Below are 22,169 nucleotides of genomic sequence, written 5' to 3'. Positions count from 1 at the left end.
AAGCGCAAACAGATACAGAAGATACATTTTATTCAAAATATATTAAATTGCAATCACATAATAGTACCATAGTGTCTCAATATTAATATATGTAAAATCTAAATGTTCCAGTTCCACAGTGTTTAATAGTAGGTCATAGTAATGTGAATATACAAGCTATAAGATGGTGTTACTGATACATGTATATGTTATATATAGAATTTAGGCAGGTATAACAAACTGTGTTGGGTTTAGAAGGAAATCGGTGAGTACAAAGGAGATAAATATATATTAGGATCAAACTTACAGTTGTTGCCATCAAGATTATAGGATGTAGGTAGGAAGTAGGTTATTCAATAACGTAGAAAAAGAGTTCCAGGACTTGGCTTTCTAGAATTTTAATGTTATCAGTTTGTTAGTATATTGCATCCCTAAATGATGCTAAGTCTATTTGGATAACAAGGGGTTAACATGGTTGTCTATTAAGTCTGATTAAGTTGTGCAGCGTTATAATCAATATTAGGATGGTGGTAACAGCTTAATTTCATGGGAGTAAGACTGGAAGTCTATAAAGCCAGAGAGTTTGTAATAAAGTATCATATAAAGTATAATGGCTAAAAAGGATACTGTTAGCAGATAGGCGTGTATTAACTAGGATCGTGTGGGATTTCAAGGATCCTGCACATGGGCTATAAAGAAATTGAAGCCCATACTCCTAACGGGAAATGAAGGGGGTATGGACTCGCATATGCGTGGATTGCATTGCGGGGCTGAAAATGCCCTTCCCGTGTTTCCCTACTCCCGCGGCTAAACGAGCCATCTACTGCTTAAGTGCTGATGGCTCATCAACATCTGAAGTACTCCAGGGGTTAACGGGGGAAGAGGTGCCCACTCCCGTGTCACGCATCGCAACCGGGAAGCTGGGCTGATATGATAAGCCCCCCAAGTAGTAAGGCGGGAGAGAGAGGAAGGGCGTGAAGTGATTGTGTTAAAAAAGGCTGTAGTTCCCCACATTTTAATGGAATCTTTTTGTTCAACCCACTGCATTAAAGCTGAAAGTCTGCAGTTCAACTGCATCTGAGTTGTTTCATTTAAAATTAATTGTGGTAATGTACAGAACCAAAATTAGAAAAAAGTTCTCTCTGTCCAAATATTTATGGACCTAACTGTATGTTTACTACATTTTCATATTTACCATCTGGTCTTTTGGCCTGTATCAAGGTATTGCCTAAAAAACAGAAAGATCCCCTTGACCCGGGCTCATACCAACCTATATCTCTTTTCAATCAGGGTGTTAAAATCATGTCAAAACCCTTGGCAGACGTCTGGCACAGCTCCTCAGTCCAGCTCAGGCTGGATTTGTCTTTGGCAAAATCAACAACTTATTACATTATATATAAATATTAGTCAAGTATTGTTTGTATTGGAACAGGCTCGTCTGTCAGGCAGGTGTCCACTATCCCTGCTTCTTTTTAATTTGGCTATAGAGCCCCTGGCTAGATCCTTCCAAAATTGTGCAGTATTTAAAGGGGTCGGGGGGCATGGAAAGCAAATTAGGTTTGCAATGTTTGCTGATGATAATATGTTGTGTCTAAATAATCTAAAGGGGGACTTGCCAATTATATTTAGACATATTCAGCGTTTTGGTACATTCCCAGGATTTTGAATTAATTATAATAAAAGCGAATTGCTCTTTCTCCAGGCTTCCCTACCCTCAGAAATTCCAATGACAGTTTAAGCGGGTCTCAAAATGGCTTGAAATCACATTATTTATTTAGGGGTGCAAATCACCCATCATGTGCCTGATATGTACAAGGTAAATTATGTTCCAATCTTTGCTAAAATTCGATCCGAGCTAACAAACTGGAAAAGCCTGCTGTTATCTTTAATGGGTCGCTGCCATCTGCTTAAAATGATTTGTTTTGCAAGACTACTTTACCCGCTGCAAACTTTGCCCTTTTTCTTCCGTCATTTGGATATCAGGAGACATCACTCAGCTTTTGTTTCTTATTTATGGCAAGGCAAAACTCCACTCATAGCCAGGTCTAAATTGTCACAACCAAAGCAGCAACTGGGCCTGAAATTTCCTGAAATTTACATACGAAAGTACAATTTGGCACGCGCCATGTGAAACACTGGTGGCATGGCACGTCCCACTATACTGTGGTTAAGCTGGAGTCGTTATTAGTTAGACCATGGTCCTTACCGGGCCTACTTAAAACTCCATATGCAGCAGTCCTATATAAACTCTGCTCAAATGTACTTTTGTGTGATACGCTGATTGCGTGGCATGAAATTAAAAAATTACATAAATGTCAGGTTCACTTCACCACAGCAAGTCCTTTGTGTACCACTATAAGTTTTCCCCAGGGGTCTCAGTATAAAGCATATTCTTTTTGGGAGAAGCATGGCATAACCTCTTTAGCCCACGTAATAGATAACCGTAACAAACTGGTGTCCTTTGCCATTCTAAGTGCCTAATATGCTCTTCTCTCTCATTTTTTTATACTATCTACAAATGAAACATTCGGACTATCCGAAGCCACTCCTAATGTAACATTGCCGTCCTCATTATCAATTATCACTCCATTCTCCAAACACTCACATTTCTTACATATATCCCTTGTTACTGCATTAAACTCCTGATTCGGGTTCCCAGTTATCGTTTGTACACTGTTGGGCCACATTTCTGAATGTAAAGTACCCAGATACTTTAGATTTACTGGAATTTAGTTAGACCTAGAAAAATCTAGAAAAACTAGTCCGTGAAATATGGAGAGATTAGCAGTACAAGATCATACATAGGTCTTACCTCTCTGTTCAAGGTCGTTTGACCTCCTGTAAAAATGTGCCCTTCCCATGGCTCCATTTGAGCATGTGTTGTGGGACTGCCCAGAAATCTCTGCATTTTGGAGGTCTGTTTTTGCATTTATAGAAGATATGACAGGCCACACTTATCCTATGACTCGATTTCTGGTTCTTTTTCACAGGCTGCCAACCTCCACCCAAACACACAATCCCCATACTCCGGTTTTAGTGTCCAAGGCATTTATGTTTCTTGGTTGCGAAGAAGTGTGTCTTGAAAAATTCTCTAGAACCGCATCCTCCAAATATTTCACAGCTTTAGAATTACTTCCAATCTCTAATGGTGATAGAAAAGACAGAGGCTACAAAGCACCTTTATACACCCCCTCGGAAATTTTTGATGCAATAATTGAGCTTTTTGGTCATACTGTATGATATGAGGGCCCTGGGTGTATCCAAATGGGGAGCATACCAGTGATTATACAGAAAGGGCTCATTACCAATTGAGTAAGGTCATGCCATCTGTCAAGTATTAAATACAGTGGTATTTTGGTCTGTGCTATTAGTATCTTTACTACCTTGCTAATAAAAAAAAAGTTAAAAAAAAACAGCATGCAATGCCAAGCTGCAGTATGTATTAACAGAGGAATAGACTACAGAGATGGAGACAGCCCCTATACAAAGCATTGGTCAGACTACATCTGGAATATGCAGTCCAGTTTTGGCCACTGGTTCACAAAAAGGACTTTGTAGAATTGGAGAGAGTGCAGAAAAGGGCAACTAAACTATTAAAAGGAATGGAGGAACTCGGCTATGAGGAGAGTTTAACTGAACTGAATCTATTTTCCCTTGAGAAGAGCCGTTTAAGGGGGATATGATCACCCTATATAAATATATGGAGAACTCTCTTCCCAATTATTCATTTTGAGATCATTAGAAAGAACAAGAGGGCAGTTTTTGCGTCTGGAGGAAAAGAAGTTTAAGCCCTGGATAAGGAAGGTATTCTTCACTGTAAGGTCTGTGAAAATGTGGAATAGGTTCCTTCAGGAAGTAGTTTCAGCAACTACTATAGATTGCTTTAAGAAAAAGCTGGATGCTTTTCTAGAAGCACAGAAATGGGTATAAAAGCCTCATGGTATCAGGAAGGAAAATTTTTCCCCTGTTGAAGCAAATTGTACCAGGGGTTTTTTGCCTTCCTCTGGACCAACTATGTCCATACAGTTTTATATCTGGGATATGTTTACTTCCCTAGTGGTAGAACTTGATGGACTTGTGTCTTTTTTCAACCTGACCTAATATGTAATTATGTAATTATCTGATCATGCCCATCAGTGGTATAGAGATTAGATGCGCCGCTCCCTATATCAATATGGTGATAAATGCAGTAGGCCATTAGTCAGACCTATTTTACTTATCAAGGTAGATGTTAAAGTGTTTTCTAAATTGGCGAATCGTCTTAATCCACTTATGCCAACTCTTTCTCATGGGGACCAGGTGGGCTTTTTCTCAGGGCCAGGGACAATACTTTGATGACTCTTCTTTTGTATGCATTATACGAAGATAACTGGATCTCCTATGTACCTGCTGCTGGTCAGTGCAGAAAAGGCTTTCAACTGTGTCAGTTGGCCATTTCTTCATGCTGCACTTGAACAGATAGGTTTGGGTCCTTGCATGGATAGCTGCTTTGTATTCTTTACATACAGCTTAGGGTAAGGGTCAATGAAGCCCTGTCAAAAACAATTAGGATCTGTAATGGAAACAGGCAGGGATGCCCTTTGTCACCACTTTTGTATATAATTGTTATAAAACATCTGACAGTTGCTTTATGTAAATGTCAAGACATATAGGGTCTTAATATCTCTGGTCACTATCATAAACTAGTATTTTTTGTTGACTATTTACTTTTTTATATATTAGCTCACAGTTCTATTGCTTCTATTTTACAAACTTGCCAGGTATTTGGTAGGTATAGTTAGTAGTTTTAAGGTTAACCTTCATAGTTGTGAACTATTAAACGTCTTAATAGCAGAGCTGCAGTTAACTAGAATTGGCGATAATGTACCTATCTTGGGGTGCATATGCCAACTGACTTTGTGAAACTTTTTGATCTCAATCACCCACCATTACTCCGGACCATTCAACATGATTTTTGTAAATGCTCACATCTGCCTCTATCTTGGTTTGCCTAAAAAAATGCAAGAATATGCTTCCACTTTTTCAGGCGATTCCAATATCTCTCTATATTTTTTTGTTAAATTCAACAAATGCTTTTTATTTTTATTTGGGGTTCTCAACATTAGCAGATTTTGTATAAAACATTAGGGTCTCAAGGCATTGGGTGGTGGGAGTCCTAAATAATATTTTATAAACCAGGCATCTATACTTTTCAGGCTTAATGATTGGTTTCATAATAGTTATAGGAAGATAGGTGAATTAGATGACTTATTCTCTTTTAAGGAATGGGAGAAGACCTTTACAATGACAAATAAAATGTCCTCAAGTTGAAAGGTGCAAGAGAGAAATTATAAAAATCCTTTCTCGATGGAGTTGTTGCCCTGCTGATGTATGGTAATTCTCCCAGACAGCTCCTAAAATATGTTGGTAATTCCGATCCCAGTGAGGCACCATGCTACTTATTTAGTGTGAATTTCTCTCTATTCAATCTTTTTGGGCTACGTCCCTGAGAGTTTTTTTTAATACTTTTGCAGAGATTTCTGTATCTAACAAGCTCTTTCTATGGTTCTGGGATCGGTTAAATCTGGTAAAAAAGATGGTATTAGTTTATTTTTAACTGCAGCTAGGGCAGTGATACTGAGATACGGGCAATCTCAGATGTTTCCTTCCCTGCGGGAATGTTATATGCAATTGGACCGGATCCAATAAATGGAGAAGTTGGTTGCTTATTGAGATCGATCTAATGGATCTATATTAATCTATATGGAGGGCCTGGTCGATCTTTAACCCCCTGGTGGTATTCCCGAGTGTGGGTCGGGGGGAATTTTTTGTACCAAAAGCAGTAACCCCAAGTCATGTTTAGGGTAGCATAAAAAAATTCTACCTGCTCCCCATGATCTAGCTGCATCCTCCAGTGATCCCCGGCGGGCTTTTGCATTGCATCCTTGGCTTGATTAATGTAATGCGTGAAGCATCGGTATGCTGGGGAGGCATGGCCTGGTGGAAAATTTGAAAGCAGATTACATTGTAATCTGCTTTTAAAATATTAATCACAGTAATAAAGTTATGAAAACAAAATCCAAATAATAATCCAAATATTTATAATCCAAAGTTTTATCTATTATTGTACCCTTATTTGGACAAATTTAAAAAAAGTTAATTTTTATTAAAATTATTACAATAAATTTATTGGTATTATATTTCATTAATTTTTAAAATTATTTATTGCATTTTAATTTATGATTTGTGTTCCAAATTTTATATACCCGGGAGTTACGCCTAAGAAATACAGGCCTAAAAAATTTAACAAGTTTCCACACAAAACAATGTACTGCTTTTGACATAAAAATACTGACATCGCCAAGGAGTTTAAAGAATGTTCTTGTGTGAAGGCTTTTTATTTGAAACCTATATTTTTGAGAAAAAAGTAAGGTGAGCGAGGGACTTTTTTTCTCCAACCCTTTCACCCCCCCCCCCCCCTTTTTTTTTTTTTTTTTTTTTTTTTTTTTTTTTTATATTCCTAGGACATTCCTCCATTACTTTTATTAGTTTAGCTACCTTCTGCACACTCTGCATCGTTTTGGCGAACAGGTGCCCAAAACTAGACTGAATATTCCAGATGTGATCTGACCAATGCTTTGTACAGGGGCAGAATTATGTTGATCTCTACGGCCTATTCCTCTTTTAATACAAAATTATTCCCCTTTGACTGTATGAAGCATGCATGTTTTTAGCCCCAAGTGCATAACTTTACATTTATCAATTTTAAATGTCATTTGCCACCTAGCTGCCCAAACAAACAGTACATCCAGGTCTGCTTGTAGCTTATAGGCACCCTGTATGTACTTAATTCTATAACATTGTTTGGTGTTATCTGTAAACACAGAAACAATAATTTTAATCCCAAACTCTATATCGTTTATAAAGATGTTAAACAGTAATGGTCCCAACACTGAAACCTGCAATACACCACTAATAACCTTAGACCATTCAGAGTATCAGTCATGAATCACTACTCTCTGGATGCGGTCTTTTAGCCAGTTCTCTATCCATTTACAAATTGAAATTTCTAAATTTATAGACCCTAACTTGCATATTAATCATCAGTGGGGTACTGGGTCAAATGATTTAGCAAAATCTAAGTACAATATATCTACTGCTACTTCACTGTCTACCTGTTTGATTACTTCCTAAAAAGAGAGTAAAAAGAGAGTAAATTTGTTTGACAACTTTGGTCTTTCTTGAATCCATGCTGACTATCACTTATAATATTATTTTCTTGCAGAAACTCCCCTATGTGGTTCTTTATTAAACTAGGATTTTTCCAACCATAGAGGTTAAACTTACCGGTCTGTAGTTACTTGGTACTGAATTTGCTACCTTTTTGAAAATAGGAATAACATTGGCCTTATGACAATCCTTTGCTACCATGCAAGCAATAAAGAGTCTCTAAAAATTAGAAACAATAGCTTTGAAATAAGAGCTCAGCACACATGGATGCAATCCATCAGGTCCTGGTGATTTATCAACCTTAATTTTATCCATTTGTTCCTCGGTCATATCCATTTTGAGCAATTGTGCCTTGATTGGATTTGAGCTCTGTATACACACAGGTACAAAAAAAGTGTTTAGTAAATCCGCCTTTCCTTTTTTCCCCCAAGACCTACTTTAAGGGGCATACCTGCTCAGATCTGATCGTTTTGCTAATATTATAAAAAATTTGGGGGGGGGGCTTGCCTTTTCTTTGCAATCTGTCTGTCTGTTGAAGTTTTTGCACATATTTCCTTTTTACATCTTTTGTTATATTCTTTATAATTTTCAAATGATGTATGTGACCCTTCATTTTTTTTTTTTTAATTCCTCTTTCTTATTCCTTATGTCGTTTTAACATTAGCTGTGAGCCCCATAGGTTTTAAGTTTAGCCTTTCTAAACTTATTACCCATTGGAATATATTTTGCAATGTGTTTGTGTAGAACAGATTTGAATCATTCCCATTTCTGGGTATGTGTTTTGATGATGGTGCCAGACGGCCGTGTGTAGTGTTGGCTCCATGCACCCTCTCCACTAACACTGCAGCCTGTGAAATACCCACCCCAGAGACTAACGAGCGATGGTCCGTAGGCAGGTAAAAACCGGTTCTGCTAAAATGCAGGTGAAGACATCTGCGGTGAGGTCTGTTAGGTCCTTCATGGCAGTTGAAGGAGAAACGCCGGTGGGGGTAATGCAATGAGCATATCTCCTGGGTTATTACAGAGCCCACAGAGAGAAGCAATACAGAGCAGCGGGGAGATGCAGCTAGATATGTTGCTTTTACAGAGCCCTATAGAGATGACACTGGAGTCTTAGGATTCTCTGGCTGATTATGTACGGGCCCTTCCTACTAAAAATGATATATCTACAATGTTTGAAGACATGAAAGAGTACTTCAAAATGGAGGTTACCTCACTGCGTACAGATCTTTTTACATACCCTAAACAGAGTGGAGGAAGTTGCGAATAGGGTTGAAATGCATGAGAAAGCCATAAAAGCTTTGCAGGATGTGAATCAAAAATATTCAAAAATCCATCATAGGTTATTTTATCAAATGGAGGACATAGAAAATATAAACAGAAGGAACAACCTTAAGCTGGGTACACACCTGCAATAATTGTCGTTGGAAAGGATCTTTCACAATCCTTTCCAACAACTAAAGACTGCACGATGCATGAAAGAGTGCTGTACACACAGCAAAGTTCTGCTTTATAGAGAGGGGAGGGGAAAAACGACGGAGCGGCACCCTGCTGCGCACTCTTCTTCTTCGCTTCTATTACGATCGTTCGTCGTCCATCTTCTGTGGAGCTGCCAGGACGGTTGTTCGGACGATGGACGACAGGCGCCAGATTCTCGGACAAAATCGGCCCTGAGAAGTTTATCGGACGAGAAGCATTGCAAGTGTGTATGTAGCCTTAGAGTCAGGGGTCTTCCTGATTCCAGAGTCTGAGCAATTGGAATCCACAATAAGAATTATTTTTAATCCGATTTTGGGTTATCCTCCTACTACACCTCTTCGGTTTGATACAGTGTATAGAGTTCCCAAAGCAAAGGCTGCTCCACTTAATTCACATTGAGATGTTATTTGCCACCTGCATTACTTCTCTGATAAGGAAATTATTCAAGAAAAGCTCAAGGTTTCATCTACACTATATTTCAAAGGAACAGCTATCTCTATTTGTTCTGATTTGGCTAAAGCTACCCCAGATAGACGCAGATACTGCGTCCTTTACTGGCAGTTTTGAGAGAGGCTGGTATACAGTATCCATGGAGTTTCCCTGCATGTTTAATTGTGAGAAAAGATGGTTGATATATTGCTTTTTCCAGAAGAATTAGAGTCTAAACATCCCTAAACCCTCACTTTTTGGATGGAGGGAAGAGGAAGAAATAGGAATGCCAGTTTCATACCAAACATCTTGGCAGAAGATAGGAGAAGGCCTCAGCAACTGACAGGGGGAATAGCGGTACATTCAAATGGGGAGTACTTATAATACCCAGGAATTCTCTTATTTTTATGCATTTTATTGACTGATAGGTTTGATGAAAATTATGATGCATCACGTTTAAACTTAATACATTGGAGAGAGTGGCATGTGGTTGTGTCACTAATTTTGTATTGCAGGTGTCAGCAACCTTTACTATCAAAAGAGCCATTTTGCCTCCTCTTCCACTAAAGAAAAATAGTCTGGAGCCGCAAAACATAACACAGTTTATAAACTTTTAAAAGTTTTAATATTTTTTTAATTTTACCTGTTACAACAAGTGTGCATGTGTAGGCCTACTTTGAACTAAATTAAACACTGAACTATGCCCCTAGAAGCCTTCAGCTTCTTACGTATCATCCTGTTACATTAGAAGCTGGAGGCTTCTAACGTAACAGGGTAGATTTTTTTGATGGGCAGAGTTCTTTATGTTCTGACGATGCCTTAGCGATGAAATTTTAAGGGGTGTTAGCCATAGGTGTCCCTCATTTGCAGCTTTCATTTTGTTCACCTGTACCCCCCAATCTTGAGTAATTGGGGTTTAGGTGCTAGAAGCCTCCAGCAATGTGTAACGGTAGATTATTTTGATGGGCAGAGTTCTTTATTTTCTGACGATGCCTTAGCGATTCAATTGTAGGTGGTGGTAGCCATAAGTGTCCCCCACTTGCACCTCTATTTTGGTCACCTGTACCGCCTCCCCCCCGTTGCAGAGAAATTGGGGTTCAGATGCTAGATGCTTCCAGCAATGTGTAACAGGGTAGATTTTTTTGATAGGCAGAATTTTTAGGAGGTGTTAGCCACAGGTGTCCCGTACTTGCACCTCAACTTTTTTTCACCTGTACCCCCATTTCCAGATAAATTGGGGTTTAGGTGCTAGAAGCCTCCAACAATGTGTAACAGGGTAGGGGTTTTTTGATGGGTGGAGCTTTTAGGAGGTGTTAGCCACAGGTGTCCCCCACTTTAATTTTGTTCACCTGTACCCCCTTCCTGTTCCAGAGAAATTGGGGTTCAGGTGCCTCCAGCAATGTGTAACGGTAGATTTTTTTGATGGGCAGAGTTCTTTATGTTCTGATGATAGCCTAACCATTAAATTTTAGGGGGTGTTAGGCACAGGTGTCCCCCACTTGCACCTACATTTTTGGTTTTGTACATCTCCCCATTCCAGAGGAATTGGGGTTCACAGGAGGGGGATGTCATTGTACACACCCATTTGTACACGCCCCGTGGTAGATTTATTTCACTGGTAGATTTTTTTCATTAGAACACCGGATAGGGAATCCCCCTCCTCCGCAGTGTCTTGGGAGGAAGGGGATCCCCAAACAGAGATCTCCCCGCGGCAGCCGAAGGGAGCCACAACAAGGAGGCTGAAGAGCCGCATGCGGCTCCGGAGCCGCTGGTTGCAGACCCCTGTTGTATTGTATTGTTCTTAATTGAAATTTGGTGCTGTTATTTTGGGCAATATACTCATCCATGATTCTCCCAGCTCCAATGTTGAGGGCCTATAACGGTCTTTACTCAGCACAGCAGGATTTCCAGTTTTTGGAGTACTGTGTATATTGTAAGGATGTATGTGTTCTTTGTGTAGTTGGGAGCTTGTGTTGTAAAAAGTGTAGTCAATGTTTGTGTCTGCATGTTAAGAAAAATGCCGCAATGTTATTTATGGAAATTCAGAGAGGCCTGTACGGTTTATATTTAAGATCAAGCACATGTCTGTCGATCATGCAACCTTGATTTCTTATAATGTAAAGGGACTTCCCTCTGCATTCAAGACACCAGGTGTTAAGAGAATTGCATTCACTTAAGGGGGATATTAGTTTTCTGAGACACATCTTCCATTTCATTTAAATGTGAGACTGTTCTCCAGACAATTCCCACAGTGGTTCTATGGGTTTTCTCACTTCGGGAGATCAAGAGGTGTGGCTATAGGATTTCACAGGGGTATGCAATTTGAAATATTTGATTAAGTCTCAAATCCGAATGGAAGGTTTAGTTTAAGTTAAGTGAACAAACATGTACATTAGCAAATATCTATTGCTCATAAAACAAAAACAACAACAACAATTTCTTCTGGATACTTTGTGCAAACTGAGGGAGTTCCAGGAGGGGTTATAAGTTGTACCAGGAGATTTTAATAGTGTGTTAGAACCCCTAACCCGAGGATACTTCCTCGGGTAAAACTGGGCTTCTATTTAAACAAGTACGTAGACTTAAGAAATTGTTTTTTGAAATGCAATTAAAGGATGTACGGAGGGTATTGCATCCGAATAAAAAGGATTATACTTTCTATTCGTCAGTACATAATTCCTACTCTCGTACTGATATGATCCTAGTTGATCATTTTTATTTGTATAAAATCTAAATATGCCATTTCTGGGGTTGCCAAGAGATTTTATGAATAGGGGAACAAGCCGGGTAAATATTTAGCGAACGCACTGAAGAAGAAGGCAGCCTCATATATATCTAAAATTTAAAATAATTCTGGTACACTGGTTTACCACACGCAGGAGACGGCTGCTGTTTTTAAAAAATTCTATAAGGAGTTGTACCAAGTACGGGCGGGAGAGTCATTGGAATCATTGGCTAATAGTATGGAAAAGATAAAATTGTATTCAAAATGAGCAAATTTACCGTGTTTGCCTTTAGAAAAACTCCTGGAAATGGAAGATATTACAGAGAATGAATTAAAAATGGCTATTAAATCTACTCCAACTGGAAAGACTCTGGGACCAGATGGTTTCTACTTGAAATATTATAAGCAATATCAGGAGATTTTCCTACCTCACCTTTGCAAATATGTTAACGAGCTAGTGATAGGAGGCGTTATATGTGAGGATAAGGGCCCATATTTCAATATTGCCTAAACTGGGTAAAGATCCTACTGTTTGTTCAAGTTATAGACCTATTTCTTTACCTAATGTTGATATAAAGTTATATGCCAAGGCTCTATCTAAAAGGTTGCAAAATATAATATCTCAGTGGATCCATCCAGATCAGGCGAAGTTTATCCGGGTAGAGAATTCTACTTGAATTCTTTCCCTGGTTCATTATGTCTGTAGGTACAGCCAGCCCACCCTTCTTCTATCTACGGATGCTGAGAAGGCATTTGATCGGGTGGAATGGCTGTATTTATCTATGACTTTAAGCCATATGGGTTTGAGTCCTAGGATGCTTAAATGGATTATTGCTCTATACTCCTGCCCTTCTGCGAGAGTATGTGTGAATGGTACACTGTCAGCTCCTTTTTCACTTTACAACAGAACTAGACAAGGTTGCCCACTTTCACCCTTGCTCTTTGCTATATCATTAGAACCTTTTTTAAACATAGTGCGTTTAAATTCTAATATACAGGGAGTAAAAATTGGACAGATCGAGCATAAATTGGCCGCATATGCGATGATATTTTATTTATGGTTCAACAGTCAGAGACTTCTCTTCCAAATTTATTTGCAGAGTTTTCGGAATTTGGATATTTGTCTAATTTTAAGATTAATTTAGCCAAATCTGAAATCTTAAATGTGAATATCTCAAAGCGGTGGGAGCACAGAGCGAAGAAAAATTTTCTGTTTACTTGGCGTCATAAATCTCTGACATATTTGGGTATGGAGTTACCAGCCTCACTGTCAGACTTATATGTGGCAAACTATGTGCCCCTGTTGAATGCAATTAGAAGGGATATACAGCGTTGGAAACAATGGAGACTCTCCATAACAGGAAAAATTATTGCAATGAAAATGAATGTTCTTCCCAGGGTATCTTTTATTATTCAGATACTCCCCATACAGATTCCTCCGTCATTTTGCTAATGTCTTATTAGCTTGGCTGCCTCATTTATCTGGTACCTGGCAAAGGCTAGGATCTCTTTGAGAACACTTTGCCGGCTTAAGGTTGATGGAGGTTTGGGATTGCCAGATTTTCGGTATTCAGTACAATAGGGCAGAATTATTAAACAGGATTGTTAATTGGAAGTATGACAGTGGGCCTGATTTATTAAAGCTCTCCAAGGCTGGAGAGAATACACTTTCACCAGTGAAGCTGGGTGATCAAGCAAACCTGGAATGGATTTCTTCAATGTCATTTGCTATTTGCTAGCAAATGCTTTGAATCCTGGACCAGTTCCATTCCAAAGTGTATCTTCCCCAGCCTTGGAGAGCTTTAATAAATCAGGGCCAGTATCTCTAAAGGTTGGGTCAAATTAGAGGCAGATTTGTGTTTGGCTAATTTGAATACAGGTATTTGGCTTTCCAAACAACATAGAGCCCTAGGCCCAGACACTTCTCCCCTTACCCCTAGTATAATAAAGGGATGGGATTTGATACTTAGGAAACAAGGGTGGCTGTAAAATTCTCCCTTGATTCCAATAACAGGGCGATCATATTTTTTTCCTGGTTTACAAACAAACTCTTTTCTGATTCTGTTATTGCATCAACAAACGTTAGGGGATTTGGTTCCCCCACTGGCACAACTGGTACCAATGGAAATAAATAGGTCAATTTACCAATAACAATATTTACAACTGTGCCATTTTGTGAGTTCTTCTTCATTCCTCATCCCTTACATTCTATGTAAGACTTAAATTCTTTGGAGAAAATATTTGTTGGAGCTAATAAACCTCCCCATTCGGTTTTGGTACTTGATAGGAAACTAAAATAGCTTAAAAACCCAGGGTGTCTAGTTTACTTGAAGAAAGGGGAATCTGAATTAGATCATACATTGTCAGAGTCCCAGAAAAGGATTACTTTGGACTTAGTTCATAGGACTTCAATTAGTGCCAAGAGTCAGGAGAGTAACTTTAAAATTCTTTCTAGATGGTATTTTGCCCCAGCACATACATTGTGTGTCTCCTCAGGATCCTCCCCTATGTTGGAGAGGGTGTGGTATGCTGAGTATGATGTTACATGTATGACGGCAATGTCCAGTGATTGAAGGATATTGAAAAAAGGTGCTTCAAATGATTGAATTATTAAATGGGTTTTCAGTAGAGTTTAACCCTTGGAACGGACCTTTTGCACTGTACTGAATTGCCTAGGGGTAAATATAGATGTTCCCCTTTCTTCTTAATGCAGCCAAAATACAGATATCACGTTTTTGGAAGGATCCAAGGGATCCATCCTTGAAGGATTGGTTGCAAACTGTGGATAATATTTGCAAATTGGAGGAAAGTTATTATGATTTTTGAGATTTGTCCTCCAAATTTTTGATTAAGATTAGGATAATTTAAGTAGAAAGGAAACTATGTTATATTAAATTTGGGAAATTATATTATGAAATATTATTATTGTGTTATTTAGTTGTTAAGTGAAAGTGATATATTTGATTGCTTTGTGTATCAGTGTTGTCTATATTTCCCGTCTTCCCTCCCTTCCCATCCTCCCATCCCCCCATTCCTTTTTTTTTTTTATTTAATGATTTAATGTTCTTCTCCTAAATGTTAAATTTTTTTATTACTTATATTTGCACTATGTACGTATTTTAGGGAAGGAGGAGGGGAAAGGGACGAAAGCATTGGAAATTGTGTGGGAAGAGTGTTTTGCAAGGGTATGAAAATTATTGTATGTGTGTTTTTCCATTTTGTATATTGATTGGTTATGTTTATTTTTCCAAAAGATAAAAAAACTTTTATTAATAAAACAAAAAAGAAAAATTCCCATTTCTGTTCTGTGATCATTGAAGATAATATTCCCTCCCAGTCCAAGTCATGGAGAGCCGCCCTTAAAATGTAAAATTTGCTCTCTTAATTTTTGTTTTTATTTTTCCTGTTTTTGCTTCCGGTTTACAACGTACATTATTTTATGGTCACAGCTATGATATTATTTTCATATGTACATATGTTATAAGCTCTGCATTGTTAGAAAAAACTAGGTTCAGCGGAGTATAATTTCTAGCTGGGGCTTCTATAAACTGTACCAATAAATTTTCTTTTATTAAATTCATAAATTTCTGCTCTTTTGCTCTACCTGTATGCCATTTCCCCAGTCAATGTTAGGGTAGTTAAAATCACCCATCACTACCTCTGTCCGCCTGCCCTTTCTATCTGTAGTTCATTCTCTATTTCGTCTTTAGGGGGTCTATAGCGTACTCCAATAATTAACAGTGTTTTATGCATCCCCATATGCAGCTCCTCCCATAATGTCTGAACCTCATCACATGCTCCATCAACACATTACTCTTTCACTTACTCTTACTTACGCTTTCAGATCACCTCTCACATACAGACACCACCACCTTTTTGTTTTACTCTGTCTTTCCAAAAGAGAGTATAGCCAGGAATGTTAACAGCCCAGTCATGTGAAGAACAATGACAGGATTCAGCAATACCAACTAAGTCATAATGCTCTTCATTCATTAAGGCTTCCAACTCCTCTATTTTCTGTTTGCCAGACTTCTAACATTGGTGAACAGACTCTTTAGACCATTGTTGCATCTGCCCTAGTTTAAATATTCCTCCACCATTCCCATCTTTCCCCTTGCACAGCAGACCCCCTTCCATTTAGGTACTTTGGTTTTAACCTCCCTAGCGGTTCATTTCTTTCTGATTTTATATGTCTAAAAGTGGTACATTGTTTTTCATGAAAATGTATTTTACAGTATAATATAATAGTATGAGGATAATAAAGTTTGAAACACAAAATCATTTAAAAACAATAAATTAAAAAATCTATATATTAAAAAAAAAATACACATTATACTCATACTAATATATATACTGTAAAATAATTGTTCATCAAAACAATGTACTGCTTTTACACATAAAAATTCAATGTATTGCATTCAGTACAGTTATTTTGTATTGAATGCAATACAAATGGATTTTGAATTTCCCGCCCCGCCCGGCCAGGACGTACTCATGCACCGACGTCACTGGGAACTCCCCCAGTGACACATTGGATGCAGAACCAGGAAGAAGAAAGAAGAAAGCTGACGGAGATCGCGGCGCTGGATGGCGCGGGACCCCGGTGGATCAGGTAAGCGCTCTTTTTACTAACCTTCCATAGGTTTAACAACCCCGAGTGTGATTCGGGGTTACCACTTTTAGCAACTTTTTTCTACCCCGAGTCACACTCGGGGTTACCGCTAGGAAGGTTAATAATCAAGCTTGTTTCTTTTTCAGTTTTTTGCTTATGGTCAATTTGATCACAAACTGGATCCATATTTTGAAGCATTATATACAAATGGGGTTTCTTGAAATGTTTAGTATCTTTTTCTTATTCTTCATGTGTGAAACACTACTAGGGATGTTATATTAGCTTTAGTTTCAATAATCTAACATTTTTGATCAACTTGTAAGGCCCTGGTCAGTACCGGTATTCTCCAGTCACCAGTCCCCCAGTTCAATGCCGCAGTCTTCACCTATAGGAGCCCGGGAGACTGGTTGCGTCTCCCAGCACTCAGTTGCCCCCAGGACATAGTGCGCAAGGGACAGTGTCTGGCGATAGGCTGGCAGCTGACCAGAAGCCCACAGATGCACAGTACAAAAATTACCAGGAAATCCAGAAACAAGCCGAACTCAAACACAGGAGATCAGTCCACCAAACGAGGTACAAAGAAAGAGGCACAAGCAGAGTCGGGGTCACAAGCAAAGATTGGTCGAGGCAAGCAGATTGTCAGGAACAGGCAAAGGTAAGCAACAGAAAAATACTAAGAATCTCTCCAGCACAGATAAGCCCAGCTAACTCTATACCAGGCACTGGTAACTGGTAGCAGAGAGGCTTTAAAGTCCCAGCAGCCAATAGCAGTGCAGGGCTGAGTCGGGAGCTGATTAGCCTCTAGAATCCATCTCAGCTGTGCTTAGCCTAACTAAGGGATGCTGGGGATGACATAAATCTATCAGGCTGCATGGCTAAAGGGAAGCAGGGGCTGCTGCTATCTTAGTTCCCCCTGGCTTCTGCAAATTACATCTCCGGACAGAACAAACCATGTTTTATATTGAAAAGGCACACAGCACAAAGTCGTCGGCCAGATGAGCATCTCCTAACATTACCCCCCTCCACCCGCAGTTTTTCAGTATTAACACTTTTCATCCTAGTCTGACGCCAAAAAGCCTGCTTTAATTTTTGCAGAACTCGAGACCGGGGTTTGTTAGGAGTGGGCAGTGGCTGCTGGGTTTTAGCTGGAGCTATGCAAGGAGATTTACTTCTAGAGTGGAAAGAATCAGAACAAGGTCTAACTTCAGGGGGGTATGGCAGGCAGGTTCTCCGCAATACAAACAGAGCCCTTCAGACCTTCTCCTCAACCTCTCTGTGGTTGACAGCCTGCAAGAGCCCAACTGCCTTGGCTCCTTGGCAATAGAGGGAGGTGGGCTTGACTCAGAGGTAGTGAGTGGTCTGGAAAGTGCAGTAGGTGCAGAATTTTTTTCTATGCAGCGCTAATGAAGTCTGCGATCAGTCCTAATGGCCAATTGGATAATCTCATCCAAGGAGTCTGGTAAAGGGTGGTTGACAAAATTATCGGTATGGTATTAGATAGACCCAGGCGAAATTGGCTTCTAAGCACTGGCTCATTACACTGTGAATGTACAGCCCAGCAGCAGAACTCTGAAGCATATTCCTCCACTGGCCTGTGACCCTGCTGAAGACCACAATATTTTGCCTCTGCAGTTGAAGCCAGGTCAGGGTCAGCATACAGAATCATCATGGCCTTGAAAAATGCCTCCACTGAAGAGAGGGCTGGGTCCCCTGAGGCAGATTGAAGGCCCATGTCTGGGAATCACCCTGGAGTAGGGAAATGACTAGGCCCACTCCCTGAGATTCTGTGCCAGATGAGAGTGGCCGCAGCTAAAAACATAACTTGCAAGCATTCATGAAATTTGCAAACTTTTGGCGTTCACCTGAAAATTTTTCTGGCAGAGGAATCTTGAGTTCAGCAACAGAAAAATACTCAGAATCTCTTCAGCACAGATAAGCTTGGCTAACGCTATAACAGGCACTGGTGACTGGTAGCAGAGAGGCTTTAAAGTCCCAGCAACCAATAGCAGTGCAGGAGCCGATCGGCCTCTAGAATCTACTTCAACTGTGCTCAGCCTAACAAGGGATGCTCAGGATGCCATAAATCCATCAGGCTGCACAGCTAAAGGGAAGCAGGGGCTGCTGCTATCTTAGTTCTCCTGGCTGCTGCAAATGACCTCTCCGGACAGAACAAGAACAGTGTTTTATATTGCGATGGAACACAGCACGGCGTCGTCCAAATGAGCATCTCCTAACACAACTTGTTTATGATCAATTTGATCCTTATTTTAAAGCACTATATATGAATGGGTTTTTGATATTATTTGGTTCTTCTTTTTATTTTTTTAAAGCATAATTTAAATACTGTGTACACCAAGTTAAAGTAAGGAAAGATTTTGTTGTCTGTTTTTTTACTTTTTTACTTTTGTGGCATTTTTGTTCATTTTTTCTTTGTTTTCCTTTTTCCTTGTTAATTTTTGTATTTTTTTTTCTCTAATATAAAATGATCATTATAATAAAAAAAACTTTTATATGAATTATGAAAGCTATATTGTCAAAGTTTAGCACAAAAGCTTTTATGCGATTACAATAAAACATTGGAACTGAGAATTTTATAACGAAATGTAAATTGGCTAAAATGAAATGTAAATGATAAATGTAAAAGGTTTTAGTCAGAACTAAAAATGAAGTTTTAAAAGAGGACACGACTAATGTTTTTATATGGCATACATAAAAGGAATACAGGTAGTGTCGGACATCTGACATATGGATGACTCTTAGATACTAAAGGGGCTTTCCTGCTCGCTCATGTGTAAGACGGAGGCTTGATGGGGCAGAGGAGGCGGTTTGCTGCCTGCCCACCACGCCCCCGCCCTACAGCTACTGCTTCTGACTGGATGGAGGCTGGATGGGGCAGAGGGGGGGGGGAGTTTACTGCCCGCCCACCACACAGACTTGCAGTGGGGGTTACTGTGTGGTGAGCAGGTGGTGAACCGCCCCTCTCCGCACCCATTTATTCTCAATAGGAAGCCAGCTTGTACGTACATAGTAGGAAGTCTCTCATCAGTACAGTACACCAGACATTCTGACGAGTGGTGCCTTCCTGCTGTGATAGTGTGTACTGTACAGTGGTGTGCAGAGGAGCTCTTCTTCACCCTCTTCATCCTGTTTATCAACTCCATCAAGTTCTACCAACATTATTTAGGGCTGTATTGTATTTGAAAATGTTTAAGCATTTACTGTGCACGCACAGAAAGGTAAAAATAAATATGTTGAGACAAACTTCTGTTCTAATTGCATTTATTAAAATAATGTACCTGTTCCAATTACATACAAATTTAACTTAAGAACAAACCTACAATTATATCTTGTATGTAACCCAGGGACTACCTGTACTAATGTTTCTATGCAGTTATTGATATATTGCAGTCTTTTGACGTTTTTTCAGGCCTCATATTTTCTGTGTCTAAATCCTAATTTGTGTCAAAATCGTCATCCTCTTGGTATTGTGTTCATGCTTCGTATATATTTTCACTGCGTATATGCAGTAGGCCACAGGAGAATCAAAGGTGGGAACATGTGAAGTGCTACAGCAAAATTATTTGCTTCTGGTCTGGTTCAAATAACAATACATTTTTTTTAAATCCTAAGCCTACCAACTACCTAGTCAGCTGTCATCCATAGTCTGGCTTCACTATTTGGTGTCCTTTGACCTTTCACAAGCATAGATAAATCAGATGTTTTGGTAAAAAAAAGCTCCAAAATGCATGATAAAGATTGTACCAAAACTACTTTATTTCTGTTTAAGTCTTCAGCCACCAGACTTCTATACTGCACTACGGGTGTTCTTCTGAGGCATCTGGAAGGGGACAGTACTTTGCAGGGTGTCACTCATGTGATTGTGGATGAAGTTCATGAAAGAACTGAGGAAAGGTAACTTCATGTATTTACTAGAAATTGTTTACAACTAGTATTTCTTGTTTTTTGCTTACATTCATATAATCCATTTTTTCATATTTCTTCTTTTCTTTAAATCAGTGACTTCTTGTTGTTGGTGTTGAAAAATGTTATGAACAAGAGGCCAGACCTGAAGATCTTGCTTATGAGTGCCACTTTGAATGCTGAACTGTTTTCACAGTACTTCGGTGGGTGCCCTGTTGTTCATATACCAGGTAAGAGATTGCACATTAACTATAGCAATTGGTTATTCTCATGCCCCTCCTCCACAATTATGTTAGGCGTTGTGTCCCTTGGCAAGCAATATATGTTCAAGCACTGCTGTATTGGAGGGATACACTAAATACGTGGGGTTTTTTGTCCAGATATACACTTGTGCTGATACAAAAAAAAAAAAAAAAAAAGCAGTCCAGCTATACTTAAAATCAAATGTTGGACATTGATGTGTAGATATATTCCTATCCTTGTTTGCTTTGTAGTGCTCCTGGCGGACAATGCAAACTCTGTTCACTTTATTTATGAGGCATGCTAGATTTCTCTCCCAGTTTGTATTGCAAACTAATGCTCTAAAGTAAAATAAATAATGTTATCAAATAGCTTTAAAAAATATCTTTTGGTTTTGTCCTAAATTAAATCTATATTGCAGGTCATACTTTTGCTGTTGAGCAGTTTTTTCTGGAAGATGCAATAGCTAAAACAAGGTAAAATTCAAAAAGTGTTTTGAATTACATTCTAATTTGTCATTACCCAGTATCCAATATCCCTGTATTTCTAATTCCAGGATGGCTGGGATGATCAGTAATGACAAGTTATTTACATTATGGCCATGCTTCTTATTGCACAAGTCATTTGACAATTGATCCTACATTACACATATACACAGCCATGTATATATATAAACAAACTAAAAAAATTACAATCCTTTTTTTTCTGTGTTAAAAACCTTAATAATCTTGTACAATTGTGATTTGTCCCAAGTAAAATTGAACATTTCTTCACTTTTATCTACTTTTTTTGTAAATAAAAAAAAAAAAACATATAAACATTTAAAAAAACTGACTCTAAAAAATGAACACATGTTGCACCATCAAAAATTCTGTGTGAACAAATTTGAATTTTAAAGATATAGCTGTCAAAAGCTGTTTTAATGTGTGCCGTTACTGTTGGCTAAATAAAACTGAAATGCCAACCAATCTCAATAACCAATCCCTTTTATTATCTGTATAGTAAAGGTTTTATGATTCCACCAAATTCTTTTTAGGTATGTTATTGAAGATACAAGCCCATATCATCGTTCCTCCAGGCATTCATCTACAAAGGAAAAGCCAAACAAAGGGAAGAGCTATGAAGAAATATTGGGAGAATTAGATTATGAAATCAATGGTGCACTAAGGATACAGGAATCCAGAGTTTTAAAAGATAATATGCCAGATCAACAACTGAGCTTCAATGAGCTATGTACACGTTACAGTGGTAATATTATCATAGACCTTGAGGTCTTTACAATTTATATCTATTATTAATAGGCCAATAAAATACACAAATTGTTGTATTTTACATTATTGCTGTAGTAATATTTATTTTTTTGCAGCTGTGATTTACAAATGTGCAGATTTTTTTTTTTTTCAAGCAGAAGCATGGGCATGGTTAGGCCATAACACTGCTCTAAAAGCAGGCTCCTTTGTTTGAGGGTAAAGAGATAACTAAATAAGTCGTAGAGTTGTTTTAGGTCTTCTTAACTATAGTTTTATGATCATTTAAGGAAAAAAATATGCTTCAATTGCTTACATTGCTTCTGGC

The 22,169-nt window shown here is 38.7% G+C and overlaps 1 protein-coding gene across 3 annotated transcripts in view; it reads left to right on the top strand.

The window, feature by feature from the left end:
* Positions 1–22,169, top strand: part of DHX57 (DExH-box helicase 57) — a 112,425-nt gene that overhangs the window by 55,967 nt on the left and 34,289 nt on the right. For all 3 annotated transcript variants that reach the window (XM_072409133.1, XM_072409132.1, XM_072409134.1), the window contains exons 9-12: positions 20,221–20,345; positions 20,451–20,584; positions 21,016–21,070; positions 21,631–21,842. In XM_072409133.1, the coding sequence (XP_072265234.1) occupies positions 20,221–20,345; positions 20,451–20,584; positions 21,016–21,070; positions 21,631–21,842 (526 nt within the window). The remainder of the gene's footprint in view (positions 1–20,220; positions 20,346–20,450; positions 20,585–21,015; positions 21,071–21,630; positions 21,843–22,169) is intronic.

Source organism: Pyxicephalus adspersus, chromosome 4 (assembly GCF_032062135.1).
Source record: "Pyxicephalus adspersus chromosome 4, UCB_Pads_2.0, whole genome shotgun sequence".
Taxonomy (NCBI): Eukaryota; Metazoa; Chordata; class Amphibia; order Anura; family Pyxicephalidae; genus Pyxicephalus; species Pyxicephalus adspersus.
Note: the sequence above shows the minus strand (reverse complement) of the source record. Positions and strands in the feature narration are given on the sequence as shown.